Below are 14,723 nucleotides of genomic sequence, written 5' to 3' on the forward strand. Positions count from 1 at the left end.
TTTCAACTAGTCAGGATATCAGATGGGCAAAAATACTTGAGGGTTGTTTGTTTCACTAAGGTCACGGCTCCGCTTCGATTTCTACTCTCTAAAAAACGCTTGCGTTTAATCTTCTTGTGACAGGCGTTCCGTTGTGGGGGAAATATACCATCAATATCAGATTAATTCCTTGATCATCAGAATCAACTGCAGGTGTGAATTCATGTCTGTATATTCTCCCCAAATATACTGGTAAGTATAATTTTTGTAATGATTATTTTTTTTTTTATTACACCTGCGATTTAATGACTTCTATGTTGCGGATTTTTTAAACATTTTTTTTTACAGAATTTCATTGTGATTTTTAGCATTGTTTTTATATTTGCTAATGGGTATAGTCAAGATAACTACGATTTTCCTTTTTTTATGTAAATCGTCAAAAGAAGCTAGGCTATTTACTCCTTCAATCACACATGCACTCTTGAATGTGTCAAAGTGCAGTTAGTGGATTTTTTTTTTCTTTTCACAACGTGTAATCCACTTGAAAGAGAGCAGATCGCAAACAAAGCACTGCTCTGTTTTTCACATGGTGACAGGTGTCAGTCAGGTGGCCCACCAAGACTGTCTATCCAGGTGTGTCTGAGGATCACCTTTTTCCTTTCACAAGGGGACATAAATGGGCAACCCAATGTTTTCACGTTGCTATGGGAGCATTGAGATGCAATAGCTTTTAGTCAGACTACATACAATTGCAGAAGTAAGAACATAACATGAGCTTACCTTGGTTTCTCGGCAAGCAAAGATGCAACAATATGAATGTTAAACCATATGTAAGACTGTATCACATCATTTGACCTTTAGTGGTTGGACTACTGACCTTTATTGGCAGGCTACTGTGGTAGGGTGCTATAGAGGAAGATGGAATGACCCTCTTACCCATTCACAGTCGGTCCATCACCTAGAGGAGGCTTGTGACTCAATCTCTCCATTTTACTGTGTACTCCTACCTCTATATAGGCTAGTAACATTGCATCTAGGTTAAGAAGACTTTGTCCAAAAACTTCATGCAAGACTTTGTTTTGCTTCTGTTTTGTTTTTTTTCCCCTCTGCAAGTCTCGGTTTGCCTGCACCAGGAAGTGAAGACCCGACCCTGTTACTTACTGTAACCACAAAGCTTCTCGTCTGTGCTTTCAGTGTGCTTCTCTGTTCTTCAGAGAATCTGCTACATGGGGGATCCTTTTGCTTAGATCTCTTGATTATTGTTTCCTCATGCATTGCTACCTAATGTAGCACTTCTCTGTTCCTTTTTCAAAATGTTTAGTTGTGTTTCAGGTTGATAAAATCATGAATTATATAACTGCAGTCCAATGGGAGGCATTTGATAGCTTTCCATGTTTTGCCATGGGCAGTTGTTGCATTTGTAGGTGTTACACTTGTTGTTTTTTTTTTAACAAGAACATGTCATTCTCCTATAAATTGATCAGGTCATCATGGACTAAATGCCTCTATTGTGGCATCTTTTAAGAAAAACATGTGGCATGGCAATATGTCATCAAGTTGAGTTGGAAGTAAACATGAGATAAACATAAGCTTCTTCTGCCCAGCCAGTAACACAGTAAGTGTTTCCTGTATTCTGAGAAGGCTGAGCTCCATAAAGCAGCCTATGGACTAAAGCGGTGATCAGGACATGGCCCATTCATTCCAACATGTTTCAGAGAGAGTGATGCTGGCCCCCTCCCACCCCCTACACACCTACAGGTTGTGACTTGGCCACCAGGCAGTCCAGCGATGGCATGGAATGTCAGCAGCTGCTTCGTGTTGTCGCCCCTGCACCTCAGATTTATGATGCGCGTAGCATTGGGAGGAGTAGAGGGGAAACCATGTCAATTATGCAACATGTAATATCCCATCCTGTGCACTGAGTTGCATTGCTATGGGGATATATGTTTGTTCTCCATCAGCACCTTGGGTGAGCATGGGTAGACGACTTGGTAGACAACTTGGCAGGAACTATGTACCCACAGACAGACCTTCACAAATGTGCCATAATGATTCCCAAAAGCCCATCTAGATTGAAATAACCCCCTCACTTGCCCTATATCTTTTAAAAATGCAGTAGGTGACCTCTGATCCTTCGTTTTTCATTTGTTTAGCCTGGACACGTGTCAGTCTGAGATGTGTCTCATGCCCATGCCTGACCTCTGACTGGAATTGGTCTATGGCTGGCATTAGCCCATATAGGACTGGCATTAGCCCATATGAGCATGTGACTATGTACAGTATGTAGGCCTAGATGTTCCTGTGGACAGTGCTAAAGAGGGTCACTGAAGTGCCTGATCATGTCACATGCCCATTGAAGATGGGATGACAAGTCCAGCCAAAAGTTCTACTTGGCAATACTACTACAGACTTAAACCTTGTGAAATTACCTGAATGGGCCTGGTCAGTCAGAAAGCAGCCATCCCAGGTCAATCCTGGTGAATAATTTAAGATCCTAGGTCAAATCTGGACTGCACGTTTTGAGTATATTTGGAGTGCCGTGACTGATCTTTGGCAGTGGGCGTTTTAGACAGAGGGTTTGAGGTGCCCTTATAGAATAAATGTGTACTTGGATGGGTCCTGCTAGGGTAGAAGTAGGAATGCAAGACATTTGGTCTCTTGGCCTCTGAATTAGTTGACACAATGGCTGCAAACTTTGAACTGGAAGTGTTTCCTATCTGCATCCCTGACGCGAGCCTGTGGTAATCCATTATCCTCATCAATTTGAAGCCTCTTGATTATACTTAGCATGGTTGCTTGAGGCAGACATTTCCACAAAAAAGGACACATTGCGTAACCTCGAGCAGACACATTTAGATATAATGTATTTGAGTGGTATGTTCTCTCCCCGAGTCGAATTGTTACGTGTGCTCCTCCACTTCCTTGTCATTGTGCCCCTTTAGGTTTTATTAGGCTGACGTTCTGTTATTCTTAGCTGAGCAGGATGTTTGTACGATCCCAGAGCAGAAATATGACTGGCAAAAGCAGTGTTTATCTTTCTCCCCTCTCTTCTGCACAGGTCTGTACTGTCACCGCTCTGTGTCCATGCGTCTCTGGCTTACACTATGTCACTCTCTCCCCTCTCAAGAATGAAATGGGTTCAAGAGTATGTCTTTGCTGACAATTTTTTTCTTACACTCAACCTTGCATATCCTTTGGACTAGTTTTTATTTGTAGATTTCCGGCTGATGTCGTCACCGACTTGATTGACTTGTAAAAGTACCAGATGATTCCAGAAACCTATTCTGCCCTTTGGTCTTGGCTTGTGCGTTTCCCCTGTGGCTCCCACCTGCACAAAATTATTTTAGCTTCTCCCAATTTGTATGTGACACATGGTATGCAAACTTGGGAATGGAAATATTGATTGATTAACAGCAGTAGCCATTGCTTCGGGGTGTGGCAATGCACATGTTGCTCTGTAAATAGATTTTTCGTGCGCATTTCTCCTTTTCAGTTTGAAGCCATTGAGACTCTTTCTGACAGATTCAGAATAGATGAACACTTTATTGTATATGGGATTTGTTCCTTATCCTAAAGAATGTATACATCTGCCTCGGTCCTATATTATAGTACCAAAAGGCTTAGACTTTCTACATGAAAGTGATGTTGGAAAATGTGGATGACCTAGGGCCTTTATTTACAGTTATTGGATTGACAGAAGTTTTAAAGATTTTTATCTGGAACTTAATCCCTGTACAATGAAATGCTGGTTGTTGAGCTCCACTTGTTTTTTGCCAGTCAGAGTATGAGAACTTTTTATTTTGGTGCTTTCTAAACTGCCGTCACTGACGTTTTCTTTTGATGGAAAGTCTTGATTCCCATTGCAGACTGTCTTAATGTTACTGTGCAGGGATTAATAGTTTCTTGAATGATGATAAACGTGGACGTCTTGGAAAGAAGAACTCAACAAAGCAGTGAAGTAACATGAGAGAGTGGCAAACTATGAGTCATAGGAAACAGCTCTATTTTTGCCCACAACCTCTTATGGTGAAAACGTTTCATGCTCCGATCACAGAATGTTCACAAATCGAGAGTTGCCACTTTTAATTCCTCCATAAAGGGAGTCTGGAAGTCTGGGGTTCACAGCTCAGGGTCTTCTCTGACATTGTACACAGGATTACTGTCAAAATACCTCTGGGGAAACTTGACAAGTATTGGGAAAATATATATTTTAATTTGAGATGATAAAGAATTTAGGCTCCTTTTTTTAAGTGCACTTCATAGGTTTACCTAAAATGTTTTACTGGTTATGTCTAGAGTATGTCGAAATGGCTAACCACTTCACTTTCCATCGTCTCTAAAATAAACATGTTTTATATATATTCAGGGTTAAAAGTAGGTTAATGGCACCCAATGTTCTACTTTTTTGTGGAAACAAATGACTGACTTGTTCTGTTTCCTGTCCCAGTTGTAGTTGTCCTATAGTGGGTTGACCACCCTGACCAATAGTCCTGTGGACGCTGACCACTGTGCCACCAGGCTTTAAATAGAAAGCGTGAGAAGAACGCTCTGCTCGGCTGACATCTTGGTTCTCAAACATCCCAAGAATAACTTTTCCTCCCACAAAGTGCCTCAGTTCAATCCCACTGTTAAGTCATTTCTTAGTGCTTCAGCATGTACAGTGTACTGAAGTGGATAAACAACATCTTGTTGCTTCAACTAAAATGGAAAGTTCTGTGAACCTTTTGATGTAACCGAGGGTATTGGGTCTGTCCCGTGTTATGGGTTCCAGTCAAATTGCACTGCACGCCCACAATGCATTCTTGCTATGACTGTCCCCTCACTGCTAGTTAAATCATACCTCATCTTGTATGAAGACATGGCTACTCAATGCAAACCACATCTTGGTGGTGGTGTAGCTTTGCTGTGCACTACATTTATGCTGCATAGTCTGTCAGTGGTCAGACTAAATATAAACAACTGCATGCATACAGACCAAACAAAAGACTGAACAAGGCTTATGCGTAGCTTTTTCATTGCAAACACAATACCAAAGGGCCATATCTCATGCACATCAACTACATAAAAGTCATACTCGGTCATCTCACTAAATGGACTGGATGAATTTGCATATTACTTCCCAAAGTAATAGCTACACGTAAATTATATTACACCAACCTATCAGTTCTTCATTGTGCAGCCTCTTGTACAGCACCATTATTGGGACACATGTACCTGCTCTGTGTAATGCTCCTCAGTGTGAAAGTTTGGGACTAACAGTAGATCCTGAATGGTGGAATAACCCAGTTCTTTCCCCTATGTCTCTCTCCAGCCCAGTGTTTGTGCCGAGCGGAGACATGACTGAGGTGATGATCAGTAGCACCCCCATGGAGGACATGAGGCTTAGCCCCAGCAAGGACCGGCTCTCCATCCAGGTAACACGCACACACAAGTTCAAGTTTCCACTTTGTTGTCCCAGAGGGGAATTGGTTTGCTGCTAGATCATGGTCCATAAGGGGAGGGGTGGGGGGCGGGGGCGGGGGCAGCAGAGGGTGTAGTAGTTTTTAATTGGTGTATGTCACTGTTCAAATGTCCCCACAACTATTAGTAACCCTCTGAACAAAAGGATGGATTAGGGACAGCCAAGGCTGTTTGTTCCATTATAGCTCTTACTGTAAGCAGCTCACCCAGGGGACTATGGGTAAGGAGTGGTTTGTTTTCCAATCAGGAGGTCTTAATCATCAGCGTTATTGTTGCAAGTTATGCAAACAAAACCTTTTTTAGGAATTTAGGGGAGCTGTTTAAGGAAAGGGTAATGGTGTGGTGGAAAATGTGTATTTGCCTTGTGGTGGGGAGGAGTGCAGCTTTGCACGGAGTTAGAGATGATTGCAAAGACTTTAAAAACATGCAAAGGAAATGAATAGGAGTTTGTAGAATCGCAATGTCACAACCCACAGAGAGGCAACTTTCTGAATAGCAAGCTATCAGGTGGCCTTGACAAGTTTGATTTGTTTCCGCTGCTTCTGTTTATTACTGGCGGGTCAATGGCTCATTTCTGGAAACAAACAATCAGGGTCATATTAAGGCCAACCCACTCCTTTATGATGGTCTGTGACTGTATGTGTCAGAGTTGACCCAGAGGATGCAGACTGACCCTGTAGGAAGGTGGGCTGCCTGCCACTCACCATTTACACACCAGCTGTGTGTCTGTCCTGTGAGTATAAGGAAGGAGGTGGTGAAGGTCTCTTCTCTGCCCATGAGGATGGACAGACAGCTGGGTGATTAACAGTTAACTGCTTCCTCCTCCAAATTTGTTGGCTTTGGTCCAATTTGTGAGTCCATCACCTGCATGCCAGCTGTGTTTCTGAAGGCAACATGGCATTTATCGCTGAAAGAGTGATGTAAGGAATGCAGTTTTACAGAGCAGAGGAACTGGAGGTTGATTATGTTACGGAGGTGAGAGTTTCTCTGTGGCAGCTTCAATTGGTGTTCGAGTCAGCGCTGGAGTGATTCCTGATCTACCCCCCCACCGCTACAACCCAAAATAGCTGCCATTGTGCCTCGCTGGCGACGCGTTGCCGTTTCCTGTCGCTGGAAGTAAAACAAGCTGTGACGTGTTTGCTGGTGGTCTTATAGCAAGGTTAATCTCTGCCCAAATCCCCTCGGTGATGACGCATAGACATTAGCAACTCAGGCAAGGAGATACGCACACATGCACTAACACACACACATATACTCACCATCTCTCAGACCTGCACTAACATACACGTACTCACTCAAACACACATGCACTGACTAACACACATGCTCACACTCTCACATACCCACACACCATAGGAGGCTGAGGGGAGGACGGCTTATGATAAAGGCTAGATTGGAGTGAATGTGACGGTATCAACCACATGAAAACCACGTGTTTGATACCGTTCCATGTATTCCGTTCCAGCCATTACTAGGAGCCCATCTAAACATACTGAAACACAGCCGTTTTCAGAACATTTTGTTCCTCCCTTTCTCTCATCATCCCCCTCTCATTGTATTCAGGGAGACTTGGACACAGCTGGACCCTCTTTCTCTCCCAGCCACTCTCTCCCCCTCTCTCTCTTCCTCCCCCTCACACTCTCTCCGTCTATCCTTCTCAGCCTCATCTAATGCTTTCTTTCCACTGTGCTTTTTGCCCAGACAGCGACATTGCTTTCCCCTTCCAATGTCTCCCACTGAAATATGCAGATCTAAAAATATTCTTCCACTTTATCCAAACATAAAAAATGCTGTTCTTGGACCAGGAAAGGCTTTTTTCTTCTTTTTTTGTTGTTGACATTTCTCTTGTCTTGAGAGCAAAAGGAAGGCAGGGAATGCATGTCATCTCTCATGCCCTTCATTTTATATTCCAAAAAATCAGCAAGTCTGGCATTGCACACCCACAATGCATTTGGGTCTAGGTTTCACTGCTTTTTTAATGATTTTGTCAACCCATTGCTTAGCTTTCAGTATCATCAGGGTATTGGTTGTTATTTAGTCATCCTGTCACAGAGTAAGTAAGCATTTAATTGTACTGTGTATCCTGTGCATATATGACAAATTAACTTGACAATATCTATCACCTTGATTTCTTTTGGTTAAGTTATTAGTAAGGTCTACGTCCTTAAAGTGTGCTTGGTTTTTTGTTTCTTGACGATAACAGACTTGCTGTAGGTTTTCAATGCTATGACTTGCTCTTGTATAATCTCCCCATTTGTCAGTCACACGGGGTTGGATAACAAGTTGTAAGCACTTAAAAGCAGCTTTGGCACCATGCCTTCCAAAGCTGTAAAATGTAGCACGATGCCACATCGTGCTACATTGTGACCAGACCCAAGGACACCCAGGACTTTAAGTGTGTTTTTGTGCTTTCCTCAGATCTTTCCAGACCCCTCAGACTTCGAGCGCTGCTGTAAGCTGAAAGACCGCCTGCCCTCCATCGTAGTGGAGCCCACGGAGGGGGAAGTGGAGAGCGGCGAGCTGCGTTGGCCTCCTGAGGAATTCATTGTCAGTGAAGAAGAGGAGAAGGAGAACCATGGCAAAAGCCAAACTGGACAGCCAATGCAGAACAACCAGGACTAGAGGCCAAACGACAGACCCTACTCCCACCTACATCCCACTCGCACTTAACCACTCACTGAGTGACTAGGGGCACACATGTCAGTGATGCTCACTTTCCTTCCCTTGACACCAAAGCATCACTCTCAAGAGAAGCAATATGCATGCTTTACCTTATCTACTTTTTGGATTTCACCTCTGTTGCTTAACCACACACACACACCATATGTATGAAAATACACACACACCATATGTATGAAAATACACACACACACCAAGCATCCCTGTGTCTCACCCTAAAATGGAGGTCCAGTAAAACGGTGGCAGCTCAGTGTTCCATGGACAGATCTAGTACTGCAGGAGACTACAATTCCCACGCCATTTGCCAAATCTGCTGGCCACATGACTCCAGAGACTCCTTATACCCAGAGACTACTGCTTTGGTACGCAAGTGGATTTCTGTTTTTCATACCTTCCTTCGATATATGGATTGAAATGTACATGACTACGATTGCCATTGCCGTCTGTGGATCTCATAGTCTGTCTTTAAAAGTCTTGTGCGTATGTTGGTGGGGTTTGTTTTGTTCGTTTCGGTGGATTGTGATGACTGACAGGAAGTAGGGGTTACTGTGAACAACACAAAGAGACCGTTAGTCTCCATTGGGCAAAGGAGTAACTTTTACACTGAGATGGAAAGAGAGGGAACTCTTCCCTACTTCTATAAAAGTTCATTATATGTACAGTATAATATGAACTCTGGTTGTGCACTGAAACGCTCATCTGCTTTGTTTTTTTCCCTTGTCTTGTCCCCCCTGATGACATTTGATAAGTATTGGAAGGGGGGGGGGAGGGGGCAATTAGTCAATATGAATCAATATATTTTTTTAGATGTAGTGATTAAAACCAACAATGTCACTAAAATAGACAGACTCAGTGAAGGACATTTTTGCCCTCTGAGCCAATACCTGAGGTTATTGTTGATTGGTTTATTTTGTTATTGTCACAACATTCATGAGACTGAAATTAGTTCTAAGTGATTCTCACCAGAGCTCCGAGTTCACTGATCTCATCTTCACTGATCAGCCATTATGTCACCCTCAACCAGTAAGGTATATCACGATGCAGGGCCAGGGACTTGGCCAGCTACCTCTTGTACATTTCTGTACAACTCCCAATTTTCCAGTTCATAAAACAGGCATTGGTTCATGGCAGTGGAGGCTGCTGAGGGGAGGATGGCTCATAATGGCTGGAATGGAGTCAATGACACTTGTTCTCAACTGGCCTACCTGGTTAAGTAAAGGTGAAATAATAAAAAAATGGAATGGTATAAACTACATGGAAATCACGTTTGTTTGATACCATTCCATTGACTCCATTCCAGACATTATTATGAGCCGTCCTCCCCTCAGCAGCCTCCACTGGTTCATGTACTCTGTTCTCTTACTAACAAGTCCTCCACAGTAGCTTCCTTTTATAATCTTTAAAACAGTTACTGGTATCTGTCCGTGTTTTGTTAAAACCAGTTAGTTATAAATTGCCACCTGGTTTGTATGCAATTTGTTAAACTAATGATGTTTTGCCATCTATTTCTCTATTCTACATCACCAGCTGTTCAGCCTTCTTGGAAAGATGTTAAAGGCATGATGTTTGCTGAAAAAAATAAGATACCTTTTATGTATTGTTCTTCACCTGTATATGAAGCTTTGTGTATGTCTCTCCCTCTGTAAATGGCATTAGGGCTCTGTACAGAACATCTCCTTTTCTCTCTGCTGTCACCCACAAGTACTGTGCTTTGTTTTTGTAAAGCTCAGGGAGGATAGCTGCCATCTTGCTAATTTTTGTTGTTGTATTTAGATCACTTTACTCTGACGAACAGAGGTTGTAAATAAACATTTGAATTTGCTTCCAACTGTCTGACTGATTCCTCGTGCTATGTCAGAGGTTGCAGAAGCAGATCCAGTGCTATTGAGCAAAATACACTTTCTGGGGAAACCCTATAGTTCATCATTGTTTTCAACAAATGCACTTTTTTTTCTTTTGTTAAATTTTTCTTTTATTTATTCCCCTCACCTGCATTGTTTACAGAATCGGGTGCCTTTTGTTTTACTTCCTGTACATCATTGCGTCTCTAGCTTCTTGACGAATGAATATATATACAGTTGAAGTCAGACGTTTACATACACCTTAGCCAAATACATTTAAAGTCAGTTTTTCACAATTCCTGACATTTAATCCTAGTGAAAATTCCCTGTCTTAGGTCAGGATCACCACTTTATTTTAAGAATGTGAATGTCAGAAAAATAGTGATTTCTTTCATCACATTCCCAGTGGGTCAGAAGTTTACATACACTCAATTAGTATTTGGTAGCATTGCCTTCAAATTGTTTAACTTGGGTCAAATGTTTAGGGTAGCCTTCCACAAGCTTCCCACAATAAGTTGGGTGAATTTTGGCCCATTTCTCCTGACAGAGCTGGTGTAACTGAGTCAGGTTTGTAGGCCTCCTTGCTCGCACACGCTTTTTCAGTTCTGCCCACAGATTTTCTATGGGATGAAGTCAGGGCTTTGTGATGGCCACTCCAATACCTTGACTTTGTTGTGCTTTAGCCATTTTGCATCAACTTCAGAAGTATGCTTGGGGTCATTGTCCATTTGGAAGACCCATTTGCGACCAAGCTTTAACTTCCTGACTGATGTCTTGAGATGTTGCTTCAATATATCCACATAACTTTCCATCCTCATGATGCCATCTATATTGTGAAGTGCACCAGTCCCTCCTCCAGCAAAGCCCCCACAACATGATGATGCCACCCCCGTGCTTCACGGTTGGGATGGTGTTCTTTGGCTTGCAAACCTCCCCCTTTTTCCTCCAAACATAACGATGGTCATTATGGCCAAACAGTTCTATTTTTGTTTCATCAGACCAAAGGACATTTCTCCAAAAGTACGATCTTTGTCCCCATGTGCAGTTGCAAACCGTAGTCTGGCTTTTTTATGGCGGTTTTGGAGCAGTGGCTTCTTCCTTGCTGAGCGACCTTTCAGGTTATGTCGATATAGGACTCGTTTTACTGTGGATATAGATACTTTAAAACCTGTTTCCTCCAGCATCTTCACACGGTCCTTTGCTGTTGTTCTGTTCTAAAGTACGTTCACCTCTAAGAGACAGAACGTGTCTCCTTCCTGAGTGGTATGACGGCTGCGTGGTTCCATGGTGTTTATACTTGTGTACTATTCTTTGTACAGATGCACGTGGTACCTTCAGGCATTTGGAAATTGCTCCCAAGGATGAACCAGACTAGTGTAGGTCTACAATTTTTTTTTGAGGTCTTGGCTGATTTCTTTTGATTTTCCCATGATGTCAAGCAAAGAGACACTGAGTTTGAAGGTAGGCCTTGAAATACATCCACAGATACACCTCCAATTGACTCAAATTATGTAAATTAGCCTATCAGAAGCTTCTAAAGCCATGATATCATTTTCTGGAATTGTCCAAGCTGTTTAAAGTCACAGTCAACTTAGTGTATGTAAACTTCTGATCCACTGGAATTGTGATACAGTGAATTATAAGCGAAATAATCTGTCTGTAAACAATTGTTGGAAAAATTACTTGTGTCATGCAAAAAGTAGATGTCCTAACCGACTTGCCAAAACTATGGTTTGTTAACAAGAACTTTGTGGTGTGGTTGAAAAATTTGTTTTAATGACTCCAACCTAAGTGTATGTAAACTTCCGACTTCAACTGTGTATATATATATATAACAGCATAGACCACACTTCCTGTTTTCTAACCTCCCCTCTTCTCAGACACTGAAATTATTTTTGCAACCTACTGAAACGCATTGCTGATTCAGAAGTGAAGATTTGTGAAGAGTGCTATGAACAGTGACATTATAGTACAATGAGGGAAAACACACATGCCGATACTTTACAGCAGGGGTACTCAACTCTTACCCTACGAGGTCCGAAGCCTGCTGGTTTTCTGTTCTACCTGGCAATTAATTGCTCACACCTGGTGTCACAGACGGGCCTAAATCAGTCCCTGAGTAGAGGGGAATAATGAAAAAAGTGCAGTGAAATTGGCTTTGAGGTCCAGAGTTGAGTTTGAGGGTTTTACAGGAACAAGTCAAGTCTGTGAAAACACACTTTACAGATGACTCACTGCTTTGTACTGATAAACATGGTCTGGTCAAGTTTGTTTGACTTGTACCTGGAAAAGTTCATCAAAGGTGAAGAGGGCATGACCTGAGGGGGACAAGGGCCTCTTAGATTGGCCAGGGGGCACTCTCAATGTCCTCATACAAACTTTCTGGAAAGTGAACAATGAGCTGACATAGAGAAGGATAGTGGCCACTAGTGGCCAAGGCTGTATTAGCACGGGCAGCGCCATTGAGGGCTTCCACCATTTTAATGTAGTCAACTGGGTGGGACTTCGAACTTCATTGGCTGGTGACCCTGTTGGAGTCATGTCCAACCAGGTCATCAGGAGGGATTAGCCAATTGTGAATATGAAAATGTATTACTTCAAATTGGAGATTGCCTCAATGGTGCTGCCCATGCTGTCGCAGGCGCTATAATGGCACAAATACAAAGATGAGTCCTCTATGTATCTCTATGGCTGACATTCTCCCTTGCTTCCTTCTTCCTGGAAAAAGTGGTGCTTAAAAAGTTATTAATACATGGTCAGCTCATAACAGCAAGGGACGTGGGACCACAGGGAGAAGGTCGGGCCCAGCCAATCAGTAATTATGACTTGCTTTGTCCCGCCACCACTGCTATATTGGGGGAATTTGTTTTGTATATGGCACAGTGCGCCGGGGGAAGGCGGGGTTTGCACATTTTAGATCATTCCATTGGTGAACTCTCCACCCACCTGGGGCACCGGGGAATGCAATACGAACTGGCCCATTGTCAGGACCACTTTGTTGATAAGAATGCTCAAAATATATAGGATACTGTACACTACACATACAAAAGAGTGTAGCAGGATTTGACTGTTTATACAGTTGAAGTTGGAAGTTTACATACAACTTAGCCAAATACATTTAAACTCAGTTTTTCACAATTCCTGACATTTAATCCTAGTAAAAAATGCCCTGTCTTAGGCCAGTTAGGATCACCACTTTACTCTAAGAATGTGAAATGTCAGAATAATAGTAGAGAGAATGATTTTTTCAGCTTTTATTTATTTCATCACATTCCCAGTGGGTCAGAAGTTTACATATACTCAATTAGTATTTGGTAGCATTACCTTTAAATTGTTTAACTTGGGTCAAACGTTTCAGGTAGCCTTCCACAAGCTTCCCACAATAAGTTGGGTGAATTTTGGCCCATTCCTCCTGACAGAGCTGGTGTAACTGAGTCAGGTTTGTAGGCCTCTTTGCTCGCACACGCTTTTTCAGTTCTGCCTACATACTTTCTATGGGATTGAGGTAAGTTCTTTGTGATGGCCACTCCAATACCTTGACTTTGTTGTGCTTTAGCCATTTTGCCACAACTTTGAAAGTATGCTTGGAGTCATTGTCCATTTGGAAGACCCATTTGCGACCAAGCTTTAACTTCCTGACTGATGTCTTGAGATGTTGCTTCAATATATCCACATAATTGTCCATCCTCATGATGCCATCTATTTTGTGAAATGCACCAGTGCCTCCTGCAGCAAACAACCCCACAACATGATGCTGCCACCCCCATGCTTCACGGTTGGGATTGTGTTCTTCGGGTTGCAAGCCTCCCCCTTTTTCCTCCAACATAACAATGGTAATTATGGCCAAACAGTTCTATTTTTGTTTCATCAGACCAGAGGACATTTCTTTAAAAAGTACGATCTTGTCCCCATGTGCAGTTGCAAACCGTTTTTTATGGCAGTTTTGGAGCAGTGGCTTCTTCCTTGCTGAGCGGCCTTTCAGGTTATGTCGATATAGGACTCCTTTTACTGTGGATATAGATACATTTGTACGTGTTTTCTCCAGCATCTTCACACGGTCCTTTGCTGTTGTTCTGGGATTGATTTGCACTTCTCGCACCAAAGTACATTCATCTCTAGGAGATGAACGCACAGGTACACCTCCAATTGACTCAAATGATGTCAATTAGCCTATCAGAAGCTTCTAAAGCCATGACATCATTTTCTGGAATTGTCCAAGCTGTTTAAAGGCACAGTTAACTTAGTGTGTGTAAACTTCTGACCAACTGGAATTGTGATACAGTGAATTATAAATGAAATAATCTGTCTGTAAACAATTGTTGGAAAAATTACTTGTGTCATGCACAAAGTAGATGTCCTAACTGACTTGCCAAAACTATGGTTTGTTAACAAGAAATTTGTGGAATGGTTGAAAAACGAGTTTTAATGATTCCAACTTAAGTGTATGTAAACTTCCGACTTTAACTGTAACTGGGTTAGTGAGGTTTTTGATCAGTTATCTTGCATCAGTATCGTAACAGTAACATTCAATCCACTCAGCTCAAGTTCCAACACTCCATCTCTCAATCAAGTTGGAATAAATCTAAAGTAGTTACATAACTCAACCCCTTAGTGAATTGACATCTGATTTTAATCAATTTGTTTTTCTTTCCCTCCTGCTGGTCTATAAATGTCATTGCTTTCCCAATTTCGTTGTGTGAACAACCATGTAAGTGCATGGGGGTTGATAGAGCAACAGCCTTCATTTGTCCAGCGATAACATCA

At 42.2% G+C, this 14,723-nt stretch overlaps 1 protein-coding gene across 1 annotated transcript; it reads left to right on the plus strand.

The window, feature by feature from the left end:
• On the plus strand, positions 1 to 8,417 carry LOC111968591 (protein LBH). Its single transcript, XM_023994275.2, has 3 exons — positions 1 to 231; positions 5,291 to 5,393; positions 7,858 to 8,417. The coding sequence occupies exons 1-3, from the start codon at positions 203 to 205 to the stop codon at positions 8,059 to 8,061; spliced, it is 336 nt and encodes a 111-aa protein (XP_023850043.1). The 5' UTR covers positions 1 to 202; the 3' UTR covers positions 8,062 to 8,417.
• Positions 8,418 to 14,723: the final 6,306 nt, after the last annotated feature.

This window comes from Salvelinus sp. IW2-2015, linkage group LG9 (genome assembly GCF_002910315.2).
Source record: "Salvelinus sp. IW2-2015 linkage group LG9, ASM291031v2, whole genome shotgun sequence".
Lineage (NCBI taxonomy): Eukaryota > Metazoa > Chordata > Actinopteri > Salmoniformes > Salmonidae > Salvelinus > Salvelinus sp. IW2-2015.